Source organism: Delphinapterus leucas, chromosome 3 (genome assembly GCF_059928025.1).
Source record: "Delphinapterus leucas isolate spDelLeu-1000000601 "Yukka" chromosome 3, BTC_Dleu_Yukka2, whole genome shotgun sequence".
Lineage (NCBI taxonomy): Eukaryota > Metazoa > Chordata > Mammalia > Artiodactyla > Monodontidae > Delphinapterus > Delphinapterus leucas.
In genome coordinates, this window is record NC_143131.1 from 27464098 (window position 1) to 27483762 (window position 19665).

General features: G+C 41.3%; 1 protein-coding gene across 14 annotated transcripts in view; it reads right to left on the reverse strand.

The window, feature by feature from the left end:
* Nucleotides 1-19665, reverse strand: part of DROSHA (drosha ribonuclease III) — a 136269-nt gene that overhangs the window by 1558 nt on the left and 115046 nt on the right. For 12 of the 14 annotated variants that reach the window (XM_022564765.3, XM_089908704.1, XM_089908701.1 and 9 more), the window contains 6 exons: nucleotides 17044-17185; nucleotides 15436-15518; nucleotides 15241-15344; nucleotides 12952-13044; nucleotides 12081-12127; nucleotides 7883-8938 (listed from right to left, as the gene is read on the reverse strand). In XM_022564765.3, coding sequence (XP_022420473.2) covers nucleotides 8808-8938; nucleotides 12081-12127; nucleotides 12952-13044; nucleotides 15241-15344; nucleotides 15436-15518; nucleotides 17044-17185 — 600 coding nt within the window. In that variant the 3' untranslated portion in view covers nucleotides 7883-8807. Of the gene's footprint in view, nucleotides 1-7882; nucleotides 8939-12080; nucleotides 12128-12951; nucleotides 13045-15240; nucleotides 15345-15435; nucleotides 15519-16590; nucleotides 16676-17043; nucleotides 17186-19665 lie in introns of those variants that run through there. The other 2 variants (XM_089908703.1, XR_002643324.3) reach the window with 2 other exon arrangements.

Genomic DNA, 19665 nt, shown 5'->3' on the forward strand with positions numbered 1-19665 from the left:
AAGAGGTTCTCATCAATTTGAATGCTGCCATGCCACTCAGGGACTTAATTTGTGCTGAGACGCTAAGGGAAAGATGTTCTATATACAGAAAAGGCTGAGACTTGGGCACTGAACGGGCAGAAGGGTCCGTCTGGGACTCAGCCGGGATGGGAATGGGCCAAACAAGAAAACGTGATAGGGAGGAAAAGAGAGATGTATAAAGCTAGCAGCAGAAGAAACCAGTTCCCCAGTCCCCTTGGTGATGCAACGTGACCCAGATCTGATGAGGCCCTGTGTGTGGTCCCAGCTCTCTCCCCACTGGGCTCAACACCGTTTATTCCATTGCTGTCTTCCATTACTGAGCAATAGGTGTTTTCCTAGTGCTCTCCTGGGAGACACAGAAGAAGGGAGTTTGCCATGTTGACTGCACAGCACTTTGGGCCCCCTAACTTCCCCTGGGCTTTTCTCCACGCCCCCTCCCCACTCCGCACCCATCCCTCCTCTGCTCAGAAGCCCCTCTTCCTCTCCCCCTGCCCTAGTCGCTCCCAGCCTCTGAGAACCAGCAGGCCCCATCTGTCTCCTCCTCTCTCGCCTTTCCTCTGGGCCTCTGGCTTCCCCCCAAGTCTGGGCCAACCCTGCATGCCCACACCCACCGCTTAACTCTGCCTTGACGTTTGCCAGCAAGTTCCCTCCGTGTTGGGGTGGGAGGCAATAAACGACTTACGAGCTTTCCCAACCCACGGAGGCGAGGCGCCCTGAGCACCTCCGTCGGCGGTTTGGAAGTCTCGGCCAGTGATGCCGTCTCTGCGGCTTTCTCACACACGGGAGGACAGAGACATGGCTGAGGAAAACGGAGCCAGGCCCGGGCCAGAGAAATACTTTCCCTGGCACCTGACAAGACCCAGTGCGTGGGGTTGAGTTCTGGAGAAACGCGAAAGGCAACCTCAGAAGTAAGAGGGACTGTACCAGGCTGGACAAAAACGTAATTGCTGTGGCTCCGCGGGATGTCTGCACACCACGGTTGTCCATTCCCTGTCAGGCCTCATCAAGTCTGCAGTTCACATTCGCTAGGTATGTTGTGCAATGTTGTGACATCAATTAAGCTACTTCACCTAGCTTTGCTAAGAGGGACAGACCCAGGAGAACTGAAAAAGTGGAGGGCAGTGTACAAATCATCAAAGCTCCGTGCAGTTCATGACCTGGGTAGAATCACCGAACAGCCCTTTGGTTAAGGAGGAACGCATTCCCGGGGGACCTGGGAGGACAGCCGAGCCGCCTGTGGCACCAAGGACAGAACGTCGCTGAAGCCTTTCCGACAAGTGCCCTTTCCTGGCAATACTCTATTGTAAGAAAATGAAAGCTTACATTTTTGCCACCAACTCCTTTAAGCAGAAATGAAGTCTCAGTGAGTAAAATAACCCTGATTAGCACAGCACTACAGAGAAGCCTCCAGGGTCTGATTTCACAGCCCCTCTGGACTTTCTCTTCAGGCAGTTAAGCGTTCACAAGAAAATCCCTTCTTTTTATGTGGCTTCTCCAGCTGCATCATTTTGTGAAACAATTTTTGAAAGGCAAAACACAATAAAGCCCCATACTTGTACTTCTCTTATCTTCGATGCCTCTTGAAATTTCCAACTAATCTCTATTATGCTTAATTTCTCCCCACCCCCAAGCCTCAACCATTAAATTTTAAAAAAAAAGAAAAGGGGGGCAGGGGGAGAGATGTCCCTTGTGTTACTCAGCAAGTGTGTGATTTGTAAGAGTCTAAAAATCCTTCCAGCCCTGCTTATTTTGACAAAACTACTTAACACTTCAAGCAATGAACCACGGGGCATAAACGTATAATCTGCAGAGAAAACTTTAATCCTCTATAGTAACCTATTTGAATCTCCTCAAAAACATTTTGGTGTGTAGGCCTGGAGAATTAAGTCAATTGTTTGATCTGAGAAGAAAGGCAATTAGGGCTCTCTCTTGATCTTTCTGGTTGAATTCTACTCAGGGGCAGCCACAGTTCTCAACAGCTCCATTCGAGACCCCTATTATTATAATAATAGAGGTGAGCATTAGAATTGCTACATTTAAGGGTCTTGCTGCATTTTCATTATGAGTTGTTTTATCTGAGAGTTTCCAACTGTGATGGGCTAATATTCAGCCTACAAATATTAGCAAGCTGGGTTTTTTGGTTTTTGTCTTTAAACTTCATTTAAAACTTTTTCTTTAGTCGGACAAATATTTCAGCAGAAATGAAACTTCCAGAAGCAGCTACTTGGGTGATGGGATGGATGTGTTCATTCACGGCTGGGTTATTGACAGAGATCTGATGGGGGGGGCTCTCTTCAAAGGGATGTCTCTGAGGACATTGACAGTGTAAGACAGAGATGGAGAATCTAGTCGGGGTTGTTGTGAGGGAAAACTGGGGGTTCTGCCCTCATTTGCTTATAGCAGCTCCCAAATTTCGACATAGGAGCAACAATCTAGTTGGAGGTGCCAACTGGCGCTGTGTCTAGATATACAGTTATATGGAACTGAATAAAGATCATTTGTATTTGTCCAGAGCAAGGAATACTGGAGAGGGAGCTGCTGCCGGAGATTATGGGGTCGGGTGATTAAAGCTTGTCCCACAACACCCATTGGTGGCATCACTGGTGACCAAGCCATTCCTCAGGTTTCTGTGGCTCTATCTCATCATCTAGAAGTAGCTCCCGGAGCTATTCTTTGTCTGCTTGCCTGTTTATGTGAACTCCCGGCCTCAGAGAGGTGTGAGAGCAACAGCTTCAGGAAGACAAGAGAAACCAAGCTCCCCTGCTTCCTGCCGGATCCCACTGAGCTCGTGCTCTCCTGCTCTAGCACCGAGCTCCCAGCCAAGTCCAAGGGAAGGAGGTCCAGAGAGGGTGCAGATGCTGCAGCCTCCAATGGTCATTCTCTTCACCTTAGCCCCAGAGTTCCTGCAGGAGGGTTGCTTGGAGGATGCTGGAGTTCTGCTCTAGGGTAGTTGAGGCTTGTGGAAGCATGGCAAGGAGGAGTCTGGTTATTTTTATTCAGCCAACAGTGATGGCAAGCCCACAAAGATCCCGTGGTTCAAAGGTAGATTAGTGATGGTCCAGCCCACCAGGAGCTTGTGGTCTAGCAAGCAAAGATGGGTGAGTCAAGAGACAGTAAAATACAGTGTGACAAATGTGATTCAGGAAAGAACCCAAGGGTGTACGCTTAACCTACGTTTAAGGTCCAAGGAAAGGCTTGTGAGAGACAGTTCCTGAGCTGAGGCCCAAAAGATGAGTAAGAGATAAGGAGCAAGGAGGTGGCCTATTTAGGGCCGTGCACAGCCCTGGAGGGGAGAGAAAGGAGAAGGTGTTTATGTATCTACAACTTGTTCTATGAGGCTGGAGTGCAGCGTGAGGGGTCCGGGGCCAGCAGAAGAGGCTGGTGTCTGGGCAGGGCAGAACTGAATGTGGAGATGAGGAATTTGGGCTTTATCCTACAGGCAAGGGGGAACCCATGAAATATTTTAAACAGGATAGTAACGTGAAATGATTAGCCATTTAGAAACAGAAGGGGAAGGTATTCACTTTCTAATGCTGCATAACAAATGACCACAAACTCAGTTGCCTAAAGCAACATCCCTCATCTAGCCCCCACGGACACATAAAATTAATCATCACAATCATCTAGTCCCCAAAAGAACTAGAGAACTGGCACTGTTGAAATTATTATTTCAGGGGTGGAGGGTGGGGAACCTGAAATACACATATGCCACAAAATTTGAAACTAAAGCTAAAATCAAGCCTTTAGTTCTCATACAGAGCATAAAGGAAAAATGTAAATGACGCCACAGGAAAGCAGTGCGTCACATCCAGAATGTGGGAAACTCTATGGAACAACTGACCAGGTTTCTTCAACTAGAAAAAAAGGGGGAGTGGAAGAATGTTCCAGATTAAAAGTGATGTAGAAGACGTAAAAATGAAGGCAACGTATGGATCCTGTTGGAATCAATAGTTGGACAAACCAGCTGTACATCTGAATATGGGCTGGTTATTCGAAGTTATTAAGGAGTTTTTGATAATTTTGTTAGGGGTCATAATGACATTGTGGCTAAAACACAAAATATTATGTTTGATCTGAAAAAAGGTTTTTTGTCATGGGGAGAATGGTAAGGTGGAGTCAACAGCTGGGTGGATTGACATCATCTCTCAAAATCAAACTAAAGGTGGGCCTCCCCGGACCCCACCATTCCTCCAGAAGGAATGAGTCACTCTCTCTCTCTGATCCTCTGTGTTGCGCCTTATGTGCATGGGTGTATGTGCTTCCTTTTCTAAGAGTGAGCATCCGGGACTTCCTTGGAGGTCCAGTGGCTAAGACTCCACCCTTCCATTGCAGGGGGCATGTGTTCGATCCCTGGGTCAGGGAACTAAGATCCCGCATGCTGCAAGGTGCAGCCAAAAAGTAAATAAATAAATAAATAAAAATAAATGGTGAGCTTCCTGAAAACAATGATGCTGCTTTTCCCAGGATTATAGTAGGTGCTACAAATACTAATAAATCTTAGAATGAATGTTCTCCAAGCCACTAATTCATACGCAAAAATGTATTTCATTTCACGCCTGTTATAATTTAACATTTCTTTTAACATAAAGGGGCATTTCTGAACCATACATAACCATGTCAGAATGAAATCAGAAACATGACAGCACTGGTTCAATACAGCATTAGTAACAGGTGGATGAACTTTTAAAAAACTCTTGTTGGGCTGGCAAATATTCAATTAGGGTTGTTCATTGCCTGCCTCAGAAACACTTATGTTAGTGACGGTAACACTAGTGGCTATAACGGATAAATCCCCAAGTAGTGGTTTAACACATAGATGTTTGTTTCTCATTTGAGTAAAGTCCAAGCAGTATTCTCCTATCCTTGGAGGGGAGGTGGGCGGTGGGAATGGGGGTGGAGGCTCTGCTCCACACAGCCACTCATGTTCTCACTGGTGGTAGCTTTCAAGGTCACCCTCCCTGGATGTCAGCATCCAGCCAGCAAATTGGAGTAAGGGGATGGAGAAATGGCAAACATGCTCCTGGCACTACAGCCTGGAAGCTCTTCACATTCAACGGGTGGGAACTAGCCACTTGGATTCACTTCAACACAGAGTCTGGAATGTGGTCCCCTGTTGGGCAGGCAATTCCTGATAACAATTCTATAAGAATAAAAATCTTTTGTGGCCAATTAAGTATCTCTTCCACACGCTGTTCGCTTAAAAGTTCTGATATTTACACAAAAGAAATATTATAATACCTAATTATGCTCTATTTTATCCTTCATAAAACAGAATAAATAATGGTCTAGGGAACATTCGAGGGCTAGGAGCTTTAGGGAACGGGTCTGCAAGACTTTAGTGTGTTGTTACTCCCAGTTTAGAACCATCTCATGGAACCCAAGTAATTCACAAAGAGTCTTCTTCACTTTGTACAAGGTAACCATAGGGAAATGTCACAAACAAGGATGATGATAGAAATAATTCTGAAACAGCTGGCTGGTCTAAGAAAGCTCATCTAGAGTTGAAATAGTTCAGATGGAAGCTGAGTTCCCTCTCTGGTGTAAATTTATCTCCCGTGTGAAGCCTACAGTTTCGAAGCAGTACATCCCTGGAATGTCTCCAACCTGGGAAAAACCGTGTTCTCCTTTGTAGATGTACAAATACCACTGAGGTTTTTGAGTCCATTTCTAATCTGTACTTGAGCTCAGATAACTTCGTTGGGCTATAAAACCATGTATGCAACTGCTTATTCAACATCTCCATAGACACATCCCATAGGCCCTAAAGTTTAATACAGCCAACTCAACACCTAATTCTGCTTTTCTCGAAATAGTTTGTTTGATTGTACAAAAATTAGCCTGGTGTTCTTTCACTTCATTTCTCTACCTCGGTGGTTCTCAACCAGAGGTGACTATCTTGTCGCCAGGGGACATTTGGCAACATCGGAAGACATTTTTAGATGTCATAACCGGGGGAAGAGATGCTACTGACATCTAGTGGGCAGAGGCTAGGAATGTGGTTAAACACCCTACAATGCATGGGACAGTCCCTCCTGGCCCCAAAAAAGAATTATCTGGCCCAAAATGTCACTAGCGCTGAGGCTGAGATACCTCGCCCTACTCCATGGCCTGTAGGTTCTACCTCCTATGTATCTTGCAAATCTGTTCTTTCCTGGCAGCTCCATTCTCAATGCCTTGTTTCTGGCCTTCATCACATCTCTCATGGAATACAACAGGATCCTAAGTCGTTTTCTTGCCACCCAGTCCTGTTGCTTCCTTGGAAGGAAATGTCCGAATGGCGCAAGCTCTCTCATCTTCAAGGTTCAGTTAACTCCTCAAGTATTAACTCCTCTGTGAAGGAGATAGTTAACTTCCCTGTCCGGCCTGGTCTCCCCCTTCCCCTCCCAGTCTCAGAGGCCCTTTGTCGGTAGATGCACCATCACTTCATTGTCTCCCTGACTAGAACCTAAGCGACTTGTGAGAAGCAACCTTAATATTCAGCCTCTATGAATAACACAGCACAGTTGAACTGATGCAGGATGTACACCCTCACTGGTGCTTCTCATGATCAGAAGTGGAAGGTGAGAAGACTGGGTTAGGCTGGGTCAGAGGCAAAGTGGGAACTGTAGTCACAGGACCTGCTGAGTCGGTCTGTGGGGCTAGTTACAGAGTTTGGCCACTGGCCTCATTACTGCTCAGCAGAGCCCCCGAAGCTAACCTGCCCTGATATGTGTTTGATGTGTTTCACTGCAAGGGGTTTTCTACTGTGTTATGGACTTAACTTCTTCAGGTTTCAAGAGCCATCAATATGGAGAGAGAACCTGAAAAAGGCCAGAATACTACAGAGAGGAAAAGTGCAGGTACAATAAAAAGTCCTGAACCCATGCTGGCTTTGGCATTACTTTGATGCACAGGCAAGACTAGTAAAAGTGCTTGTTTAAAAAAAGTTCAAATATTTTCCCTTGCTTTTTGGCTTTTGCTCTAACATTTTCAAGGCTACTGATGAATTCAGGGTTCTTTCCCTGTTAGTCCTCCTCTGGGGGAGAGAACCAAGACAACCTTTTCTTACAGCCACCATCTTACATTTCTATAATTAACAAGTTAACAGAGTCTAGAGAGGTCTTCTCTCTCACTCCTCTCTATCGTGTGTGTGTGTATGAATGTGACAACATTGTCTATGACAGCAACAAATTACTTACAACCTACACATCTTTCATTAGGTTAGTCAATAAATTATGGTATAACCTGGCATACAAAATACGCATTAATACGCAGCTATCAACATATATGTGGATTCAACACTGAGAGATGATTTATTAGTTAATAAAAAAGAAAGGATGGGCTTCCCTGGTGGCGCAGTGGTTGAGGGTCCGCCTGCAGATGCAGGGGACATGGGTTCGTGCCCCGGTCCGGGAAGATCCCACATGCCGCGGAGCGGCTGGGCCCGTGAGCCATGGCTGCTGAGCCTGTGTGCCCGGAGCCTGTGCTCCGCAACGGGAGAGGCCACAACAGTGAGAGGCCCGCGTACCGCACAAAAAAAAAGAAAAAGAAAAAAAGAGAAAGTCTCCAGATAACCTGAACGGCTCCCTCTCCTCCTTCCCTTCTTAACTCAAATGATACCACCCTTTTGGGGAGCTTCCCCAACCACCTGACTGAAAACTGCACCCATCTCAGCTCCTACTTTACTTTGGCCATCATCTACATCACCCTGTGACCTCTGTCTTATGTCCTGTCATCGTGTGTATTCCTTCACTACCACACGAGCTCCCCCAAGGGCAGGGAATTTTATTGTGTTCACTGCTATAGTCTCAGAGGCTAGAACAATGCCTGACGCATAGTGGGCACTCACTCGATAGCTGTTAAAGTAATGAATAAAAACACATTTGTTTTAAAAAAGAAGTTCTGTCTTTATTAATAATAAACCAGTGAGGTTCAGTTTAAAACAACATTAAAAAGATGTTACGTCTTTTAATGCAATGTTAGCCCTTTATTACCGGGACCACTGTGAGCTGATGGAAGCTATGAGCCCCCCTCTCCCTGCTCCCCGCCACCTCCCCAAATCCAGTACAATTGCAAGATATTCTGAGACTTTCCTGAAGTCTGTTTATAAACTTCTAAAGGGTCCACTGACCCCAGGGTAACAGCACCTGGCTTAAAGCGTCCTCTGGCTTGGAATCACGATTTCTCCCCTATTCTAGTGACTCAAGGAATACGTATGACTCAAGTATCGGTCTTCCCCCACCGCACCCCACCATTAGCCAGTTAAGTGTTACAGAGATACCTTCTACACAGGATTCACCAGTTAGCGACGGTAAGCACAATGTCTGCAGCTGAGACCATGACAAACACCCAGATGAAAGCTGAAAGATCGAGTGAATAATCCAGAGATTTCAAACAGTACTGATGTTTACAGAGCACAGCCCAAAAATCTGGTAAAGTGAATTTTTTGCCTCTCAGCTAAAAGTCTGGAGTCACAATCTCAGAAAGACAGAAAAATCAAGATCTATTCCACATAGAATATACGTTTCAAATTTTACTATTTAAAGAGCAAAATCATAGGGAATACACACATTTACCCAAGTGAAGTTTTCCATTCAATAGGAGAGAAATCAAATACGTTGCAATAAAGACTCTCCAGCTAAAAACTGAATATGAGATCAGTAAAACAACAAGAGTGATTTGACTGTGTTTTATTTCAGTGGGCACACTTTATTCATAACTGTCTCCAGGAGAACTAGGCTAGGTCTCAACCGGCAACAGTCACAGTTATTAAGCAAGTAAATACACCACCACTTTCGTGCTCTCCTTTATTTCTTTATGTCTTCAGTCTCATCTGGCTCTTTCTCTTGATGCTCTCTTTCCCACCTCATTTCTTTTAACTCTTGTCTGTATTTCCGTTCAATGAACCGCTTCTGATGGGCCATCTGGGGAAAGTTATCTGACACGAGGAGATATATTTTACACTTAATAAAGGAGAGCCACCAGTGCACAGAATGATGCAAACTAAACATACACACATACGAGCGAACATGTATTCATAGGAAATCTATATAGTTGTATTTTGTAAGGCAAGAGAAAAAAAAACTGCTTGCTTTCTTCTCTTATTCTTTTATCATTCGGGAACACAGTGGAAGTCTGGATCAGCAGTCGATTCTGGATTTCAGTATCTGATGTGAACTCGAGCATAAAAGGCACCGAAATACACAGGCATGTTAAAACATAGACATGTGGCTTCAGAATGTTTCCAGCTAAGGTGTTTTAACACAGTTCTCCTAGCAACAAGTGATTTTCAGGGAGAGATTAAAGGCTATAGCAAAAGGGAGTTGTATGTTTTTACAAAGCTTAAACCAAAAACTTCAAACAAATAACGATATTATCACACCATTATTTACCAACAATTAAAGTTTCTGAAAAGAGTAAAAAGATCAGATGGACAAAAGGAGGCCACATCCTAAGTCATTATTTCTGATAATTCAACTTGTGAAGTTTATCATGAGAAGCTAAAAGCTATATGGGCAACAGCAACTCAAGTAGAGCACTTTCATTTGGTGAAAGGACACATGTCACTCAATAGCACAGTTTAACCTACATTTAGTTTGATATTTGACCCCGCTCAAGAGTGTTGACACACTGGAAATCTTGAATAAGATGTAAACATTTTACAACTCATTTGTTATTTGTGGTATATAATGAGTGTAGCAATGGAGTGAGAAATCAAATATGGAACAAGAAAAAGTCATTTTACACACTTAGTCAACACTTACACACCTCAGCAACAAATATCACAAAGGGATGCATGCATGAAAGAGAGCAACACAAGTTATCTGGTAACAGAGGAGAAGGACACCATTCTCCCTAACCTGGTACGGGTCTGTTAAACACAAGAGGTACTACTTCATATTTGAAAATAGGAAGAATCAGCATGGCATGTTTGGGGGAAGGTTTGATTTTGTTGAGGTTGAAGCACAATAAACGTGGACATAAATATATAGTATATTCCTAACCCCCCTTCCTTTCAGCACAGTGTCCCATTTTTCACCCCAGGTGGGAGGAGGGACAGGGAGGGTGGTAGGAAAAGGATCTGAAAGGCAGGTGGTGAATCACCTAAGACCTAAGAGTCAGTGATTGACTTTAAACAAAAGAGGAGCCATAATGGCATATTTTAGAAATAAAACAGCAATAAAATCCTATTCTCTAAACGATATTAATTTGATTCCTTATGTACTGTATAAAACACAGGTTTCAAGTATTAAGAGTACTTAATTCCACCACTCAGATCTAGCCATAGATAAGCTTTTAGAATATATCCTTATAATAAGCCCTTTTCCTATGAAGTAAAGTTATACTCCACACACACATGCAATGTAAATGTGCACATATATTACACAGACACATGAACACTTAAAATCATTCCCCCAGCCATCCTTACATTGGCAGAGTATAGTTATAGGCACATTTTGATGGGTACACTTGGGTTGGTAAACTACTGCCCACAGGCCAAATACAGCCCTCTACCTGTTTTGGTAAATAAGATTTTATTGGAACACAGACACCAGCCATCTGCATACTACCCGAGCCTACGGGCTACAGTGGCAGAGGTGCATAATTGTGACAGAGTACTTACTATCTGGTCCTTTATAGAAAATGTTTGTCAATCTCTGGGATAATTTATTTAAACATTTCCCTACCTTCAAACATGCAGTTTGACTGGTTGATTTTTTGGCTATTACAAACCAAGCTGTCACATTTATCGTGGTAGGTGAACTTTAGCTCATAGCTCCAATTATTTTCTTAGGTTTGACTCCTAGAAATGAAATCTCTAGATCAAAGGGTATGAACCTCTTTAAGGACCTGATACAGACAGCCAAACTGTTTTCCAGCAGTTTAAACAATTCCCTTCCACCAGTATGCATGTGGAGGCCAGTCTCAGAATCAGCCATCTCTCCAGTATGTTTTATGGTTGAAAGCAAACAAACCAAAAACTCAAAAGATCATCTCTAACAACCCTGCAGCTGGAAAATGGAGTCTCATTTTTAGTTCAATATGTGATTATACACATATAAAAAAGCTCCACAACAGAGTCAACAAAACTCTCAGTGAAGATTCCATGGACATGGGACCCTGGTAACACCAGCTTCTGCCCCCAGGACTCCTCCCCCTGCCCCCACCCACAAGCTATCATCCGCCAATTACCACTTGGCTCCCGGCCCTCCTGCCTTTCCTGGAATCTCTCCCAGGCTGAGCATCCGGGGCCTCTTTACCTTTAGCTTCCCGCACTTTGCTCTCGCCCACACTGAGCTGGCGTTTGAAGCATGAGGGAACTGCACTGTCAGGTTTTACCCACAGGTTCTGCTGAGCGGCACGATATACCTCAGAAGAAAACTTCCTTGCACTTAAGCCTTCAATTTACAAAAGACTCTGTAGTTCCCTATAGGGTCAATTATACAATTGAAGTTTCTTCAACCCAGCCATCCCACTCTTGGGAATCCAACCCTTAGAACTAAAAGCAGCAATACAGCGACTTTTATTATCAACAATGATAAAAAGACAGAAACAGTGTCCACCAAAAATTTTAAAAGCTGAATAAAATACGGCATGAAATATTATGCAGCCCTTAAGAAAGAATGAATTGGAGCCACTACGACCTGCAGGGCTGCCCGTGATGTATTATTTAGCAAGAAAAGAAAGATGCAGAGAAGTACGTAAATATCCTGTCTTAATAACACAATGGCTAAAAACTAAAAAGAAAAAAACCATCACAGGTTTAAGATTTTAGAAGTATAGAGAAATATGTAGAATGAAATACACTAAGTCACTCACATGGGTTACCTGTGCTGAGAGTGGGACTCTATACAAAACAGGAAAATGAAAATCAAAAAGCATTTGGGAATACTTTTTTTTTTTAATTATAAGCCCATTTTATACATATCTTACATTCTACTACACTCTGTCTGGAGAATAATTATGAAGAAAAGATCACATTTTATCAGTACTTACCATTTTTCTACTTCCCCATTTTCTTTCCATAAAATACTCATTACATTACGAACATATAATTACAGAAAAAGAGATAGGCTTACATTTTTCAAGTGCATCCATTGCTGCTCCCATTTCTGCTTGCTGAATACTATTAAATAAAATAAAGACAAGGTACATTTTAAGATTTTTTTTTTTCAAAAACACAAAGCATGGCTCCAAATTATTCAGGCTGATTTTCTTTCATGTTTGGTTCATAAAATTTTATCTGATTACTTCTACTGTCACATACTGAATTGCACAGATAGGAATACACACAAGGGCATGCAGAAATGTCATTTATTTGCACAAAGCCTGTTAAGTTATTCATTCCACACCTTTAACACTGCAATAAAATGCCTTCCATCTATATTAGGTCTGAAGTATTTCTTACTTAAATTTGAACATCTTCAGTGTAAAGTTTAAGAGGCAAAGAGTAAAAAAATACACGTGTAGACAGACTTCAAATCATTTCTCAGTTTAAGATATAAATTGGAAGGTTCAAAGAAAGGTGATAACATACGAAATTCTTTTTACCTGAAGATGTGAGCATTTTCTACAAAGCTCAAGTGAGTAGTAATAAGAGATCAAGTGTCTAATGCCTGTGTCATGCATGACATGTTCTATGAAATGCTTGCAGCAGTGTTGGGTAACTTAAACTGGACAGACCTTACCTGTGCACCAGGTAATGTTCTTTCCTCAAGGTAGCCAAAGCCCTTTAGGCAATGGCATTCCCACTGCTCAAGGCCGATTCTCAAGTTTGGGGCTGAGCTTGGTGGGGACATTAAGCCTTGGGATTCACTTCACTATTACCCTCGAATACTCTATACTCTGAGTTTAAAAAGACAGGCTGCAGAGTTTGGAAATACCAAGCAGGCACCTGCCAGACACACAGGATGTTCATGTGAAGAAATTTAAAGTATCTTCTTCTCATACCTTGGGCCTTTCCCACAGCCGATTCTTTCTCCCTTGAAGTAGACAGCCACGGTATAGGTCCTAGCATGGGATGGCCCCACTGTCTGCAGAGTCCTAGAAGGAAAAGGAAAAACATTAATTACGTAAAGTGTTACTTAATTGTTATTGCTAATATATAACTCCAAGAAAAACCATGTGACTTATTGCTTAGAGAGAGGAAGGTAAAATTAACAGGAAAATTAAAGGAGTACGGTTTTGATTTGCTAACGTGACAAATAAAATATAGAGAGCTTTGAAGTAGGAAATTTTAAAAATTCTACAGTGGATTTTTATATACACATATTTTTCCCAAAGCATTATAAACAGTATCTGAAGGCGAACAACGAAGGGTAAAATATTTTTTAACAATTTCAAAGTGTTATTCCTAGTATCATAAAATTAACAAACTTTTGTCAGTGAAAAGTTAGCCATTTCAGTCTGTTCATTGTTTTTCAGTGCTAATCACAGCGAAAAATCATAAATATTGGGGTAATACACCTCAAACCAGAGCTGAATGGCTTCACACCCTTTACGGATTCTTTCTAATGTCTGGTATCTTATCTAAAAGATCAGAAAATATATTTAATTTCTGAAACATCAGAGATCATTTCAAAGGTATGCTATGATGTGGAGTACACAACACAATTGCCGAAAAACAAAACTCCAGGCACTCTGGATTTTAATGACAAGGTGCAGATTTCAAATGTGGTAAAACTGATAACTTCATGGAAAAGGGAAATTAAACACAGCCAACAAAGATAATGGAATGAACACAGTAATCTTGAAAAAAACTATGTAAAACAACCCCATCATCTTGATAAAAAAGAACAAGCTCATCGCGTACTTTCATTTGGGGGATATATGAGAAGGGAGCAGTCATTTCCTTTGTGTGTATATACTCACTAGGATGAAAGTACACGGAAGGCTTCTTAAAGGTAGTGCTTATTATAGTAATCATGCTGGCGCTATGAGAAGTTTATCATCCTCATTTTATTTATTGAACTTTAATTATCACTTTGATGAGGAAATACTTTGAGCCTTTCATGTCATACAGTTTGGATGTTCATTATGCTTATTAGACACATGTTAAAGTGCTATTTCTAAACATTTGGTTTTTTTCCCAATAAGTAAAGGAATCACTGTTTAGCAGTGACAGCTTCTTGGGACAATTTATAGCAGCCTGCTGTGGGGTGACTCAACCTTCTCTTGGCCTCAGTTTTTCTTTTAGTGAAAAAGCCTATAACGTGTTGTGACTATTAAATAAAAACATAAAAAAGGATTTAAATTCCCGGCTGCCACTCTGGTGTTTTCCCTTGAGTACTGTGAAGTCTGAGAAAGTCCGCAGGAAGGGGCTTTTATTCCATATGAAACACTCACACAAATGTGTGTACTTGCACCCATGTGTGTACAGAGACGGGGGTAACCCAGTCCTAAAAACTAGATACTTAAACATCCTTAAAAATACATATCCAGATCATACCTTGGGAGGCAACCCACTTATTTTGATAATCCCTCCCTTTTATAATTCCTCTTTGAAACCACCCTCTGAAACCACCTTCTGAGTGTCTCATGATAATTACTCTACTTCAGAGTCAAACCTCCTGTTTTCATCAAAACTGGTGTTACGTGTTTAGTGACCTGCGTTTCCTTTGAATGACTTTTGGCTACTACTCAAAGGATAAAGATGTGTCACTAAAGATATTCAAATGTACACGGCAGCTTTTAGTACACATTCTGAAAAGAAAAGTTCCAAATATTTGAATAATACAGCAGCGGTGAAAAACTGCCCTGCTTTTTACAGTGATTGCCTATCAGGCAATCGGGACAGAGGCCAGCAGGGCTTCAAAGAGAGTGGAGAGAGACACACAAGTACTGTTACAAACAAACAAGCACACACCATCTAATCTAGATGTGTAGGCAGCAGGGGTTATAAGAAATAAGAAGACAACTATAAGAATGTACATACAACAATTTAACCTAAATTTTTCTGATCTTGATCAGAAAAATTATCTAAGCATGTCTTTCTCCCAGGGAGCAGTTCCCAAAGCATTTTAGAGATGGGAGAAAGCACAGATAATCGAATGTGACCCACTTACTTAGAGCTCAAAGACTGAGAGGCCCAAAGAGTTTGAGCATTGGGCCCAGAGTCAAGACGTCTCCATGCAGGACTCATGTGGCCATTACCCCACAGTGATTAGTTTTTCCTCCAGGCACATGGAGCATTACTCTAAGCTTCCCGGATCCAACAGCCTGTGGGCAGCAGGTACTCACTTGTACAGAGGAATGTCTGGCTCTTTTCCTTCTGTCCTAAGTGTCAAGCAACACTGCTGAAGCTGGGATTTGGGGTCATTCCAATCCTGATTCAAAATGAACTCCTGCAACAAGTCCCCAAAAAGTATTTAGTAAAGGGTTCTAGAATCACCAAGCATAGACCATACGACCAATTTAAATTTTATAGGAGCTTACTTTTAATCGTGGAAAGAAACAAACATTCATGAAAGTATGAACATATTCCAAATCCTTATCAATGTACAGAGCTGCGATAAATGCTGAAAAAGAGAATACGTAGAAATAAGCCACAATGCATTGCCATTTACTAGAAAGAGTACGAGTCCTAGACTTTTAAGAAACGTTAACTTCCAAGCCCTCTTTATTTTTTAGCGTTACCGTTTCATCTTTCTTCAAACAAGAACTACTCTTTATCACTAATATTAAAAGCAGCAATAGAGATGTGTAATTAAGATGCAAAACCACAAAGACCAAATTACGTTTGACTAAGGGATAAATGAATAATTAGTTAAAACGATACACAAAGTGCTGCTGTATAGCAGGGAAAGAATGACACCTGGGAACACAACCATGTTAACATCAAATAAATCAAAATAAAACTTGAAGATCAGATGTGATGCCAGAATGAGCACATCCTTGGGGCCTGCTATTCTTAACACCGATCTTGAGGAGATCACCCATTTGTGTTACCTTTCATCAACAGATATGGGACAATTTATAGATTCAATCTGCCGAAACAGAGAAAAAATTAATACTGCGCTTAATGACAATAAAACAATATAACCAAATTTGCATTAAAAAATGGTGACCCCAAAGACAGCTTCATTAAAAGGTACCTTCACCACACAAACAAACGGCGAGTTTTTAAAAGGAGGAATAAAAATAGCTTTTGTTGAGCTAAAAAAAGGCCAGTGAGACTGATGATCACTCAACTTACTTTTTTTCTAATTCTAATCTTAAGTTACTTTTCTTTAATTGAAAAATAAGTTCTTTTAAGCTCCTTAGTCAGATTGCCTTTGCACTTTGTAAATCAGCTGATCTTGCATGGTAGATTTTAATATATGTATATAATTCCAATTGCCAAAAATACCAAAACATTAGAAAAAAAAAAAGGTTCCAAGGCCCAGTGAATGGCCCACTTATTTTACAGTAATATCAGAAACAATAAAATTGTGTGTATAATCCTTTAGTTAGCTATAATAGGATTACTTATAATGCTACGAGACCATATCAGATGGTCTGATAACTGCAAAAGATGACAACATTGTCCATAGAGCTTTGAGTTCATTCACAACAATAGATAATTGTTTTAGTATTTAGGGAATAAATTACCTTCTTTCTTCTAGGCCTCTATCTAAAGGCTGCTGGGTGGCAAAAACAGCTATGATTCACTATTTCCAATCTTCACATTCTGTTACTGTTTCACACAAAGAGATGTGATGGCTGAGCATTAGGATGGAGGGGCGTAGGGTGGGGAGGGGGGAGCATTAGTGAACACAGACTGAACATAAATTCATTATCCACAAGTCTTTTTTTTTTAATTTTTATTGGAGTATGGCTGCTTTACAATGTTGTGTTAGCCTCCACTGCTCATTATTCACAAGTCTTAATTCCAAATTATTCTCCTTCAAACAAGCTTTGGAGAGAAGCATAAATAAAAATTAAAATAGAGAAGAGGTTTCTTTAATCAGAACATAATAATAATGAGAAGCAGCATAAATTTGGTCCATTGATTTAAACTTGAATCTGCAGGTTAAGAGAAAAGCTTTATTCCCTAGGACTCACATTCCAAAAGGTCGGCCAAGGTCTTGGTCCTAAGGGCCACAGGCCTCTTGGTCTTGTCGTTGGTGATGGCATATTCCTGCATGCCCAATTCCTCTGCTACCTTGGCTTGAGTTCTGTTATTCACCAAAGAGCTTCGCAACAGCTGGCCAAAAGGAATTGAGGTACATTTAGAAACCATTTCACTTTTGGTCTCTCTCTTGCTCCTGTGTTGGGCCCACCCAGCCTAGACCACAGGGACACCTAGGCAAGCAATGGCTTAAGTTCTCAACCACCACCCCGAGGCAACAGTGACAAATTCCACATGCTTCTAGTTTCTCCTTAATAACTTACTCTGCTCTTGGATTTTACCTAACTGACATTTAAATAGTTCATTTAGTTGTTTAGTAGCAGTGAGCAGTGTTGGGGGAGATGCTATACTATACTAAAGGTCAAAGATTCCATTAAGTGTAATGTTACTAAACCAAGGAGCATTAAAACTTTAAAAAAATCAACTTATTGAAGTATAATTTGCATACAATAAAATGCACCCATTTTAAGTATAGTTAAATGAGTTTTGACAAGCTTCTACATTTCTGTTACCCCAAACAAGTTCCCTGGCCCCTTGGCGATCAATCAATCCAATCCATCTATCACCAGGCAAGCTTGACCTACTTTCTGTCACTGTACGTTAGTTTTAAAGGAGCATTTTTTAAAAAGTCAAAAATAAGCTTCACATTTTATGGCACTGATGTTAATTTTGATATCATAGGATTTGGGGAAGTGACGCTTTAGTATTATTTAAAACACTGAAATTATTTATTTACATTTTACTTTCATTCTTTAAAGATTTATATTGTATATATATATATATCAGATTTATATGTATATATATATATAAAGATTATATATACTATATATCCTGACTCACAGCTTTTCAAGCTGAGACCCTTTATTTTTAATCAAATTAAAATATAATTTCCATATTTCAACTTCAGGAATTCCAAACAAAAATTTCTACTAGGAATTTCAGTCAGCCAGCAGTCCTCTAAAAGGACCATCCAAGTAGTAACATTAAACAGTGCATGAAAATTGTACAACCAGTCTATTGTAGACGTGCCCATGAAACAAGCATGGCTTAGGAATTTAACAGTCACTGATCACTCACTAAAGGAAGGTGGGGAGGGAGGCTGGAGAAAGTGGGTAGATACAAAGATGAGAACTCACCAAACAAAAGCTGAAAGTAATTATCCCCAATCTCTAAGATTCGGGGGAATAAAGTACCTAAAACTAGAACTTTTTCTTACAACAGATAAAACAGACTCTTGGTCTAGTACAATTCCTTCCTGCTAAGGAATAACCCTGACACCAGGGCCAAGGAACAGGAAGCAACTGCAAGTTATGCTGGTATTATATCCCCTGCCGTTCCACATCGAACTTTGTTTATTAGATGCAAGTTTTATGCTCTGTGGCTCCACAGTGTCAACTGAGCTTATGAAAATCAAGATTTATCCTCAATGCCTGAGACTGCATCCTTGACAATAGATAAATAAGAAACAATATGTTCTTAATTTGTCTGACAATGATTCATGAAGCAGAAATACAACTTGATCTCCACATGCCATGCTTGCTATTGAGTTAGACTGTTATTCTTTGCTTGTCTCTGCTCCTTTCCTCCTCCGATTGCCCCCTAAACTCAATCTTTTCTTCAATACAGTGTTTTCATTAAAATTAATATCCACGGAGAAGCTCACAATTAAAAAGGCCTAGCATATAACGTTAAAAAGAAGACACAACCAGGGAATTCCCTGGTGGTCCAGTGGTTAAGACTCAGCGCTTTCACAGCTGTGGCCCAGGTTCAATCCCTGGTCGGGGAACTAAGATGCTGCAAGCCATGCGGTGCAGCCAAAAATAACAAAACAAAACAAAACAAAAACGCAACCATTAGGGAGCCCACCAGTCTAATATCTTGTAATTACAGAATAACTGAGCTGGAAGCTGGAAGGGAGACATCTTTTTCAGTCTGAATTTATAATGGGGGAGGGGGAGGTTCACAAAGTACAGGCCATGGGGGAACAGAAGGGCTATTTTGAGAATATGGCTATGCTGCGTGAACTAGCTTCTCTCTCAGTATATGCTTTTGGTGAGAGGAGAAAACTCTAACTTGGGCTGCATGTAAGGAGATTTCATGCCTTAGAATCATGGCATGGCTGATGTACATATGAGCTCACACAAACCAAAATACGTCACTGGTTATTGGGCCCCAGCTGCCGCCTTCCAGCCTCAGGGCTCCTCATTCGGTGCTGAGCAGTAATGCTGTCTGACAGGGAAGGAGGAAAGCAGTGAGGATGTAAACAGAAACACTACCAATTTTATTTAAGATGTGCCCCGATGGGTCTTAAAGCACCAGCAGGGTGGCCAGCAGAAAGTGAGATCTTTCACTTCTTGCCAAAACTTGGAGCCTGAACCAAAAGGCTGTGGGGGAGAAGGAAGATATAAATCATCCATATTTTTAGAGTCAGTTTAAATTTAGAAGATGAGTTGAAAAGAGGTAAGACCTTGCTCTTAAACAACAAAGTCTGAATGGCAGTTCTTTAAATGACAACCTCCATCCTTGGCCTTTGCTGAACCCTGTTTCAGAATAAA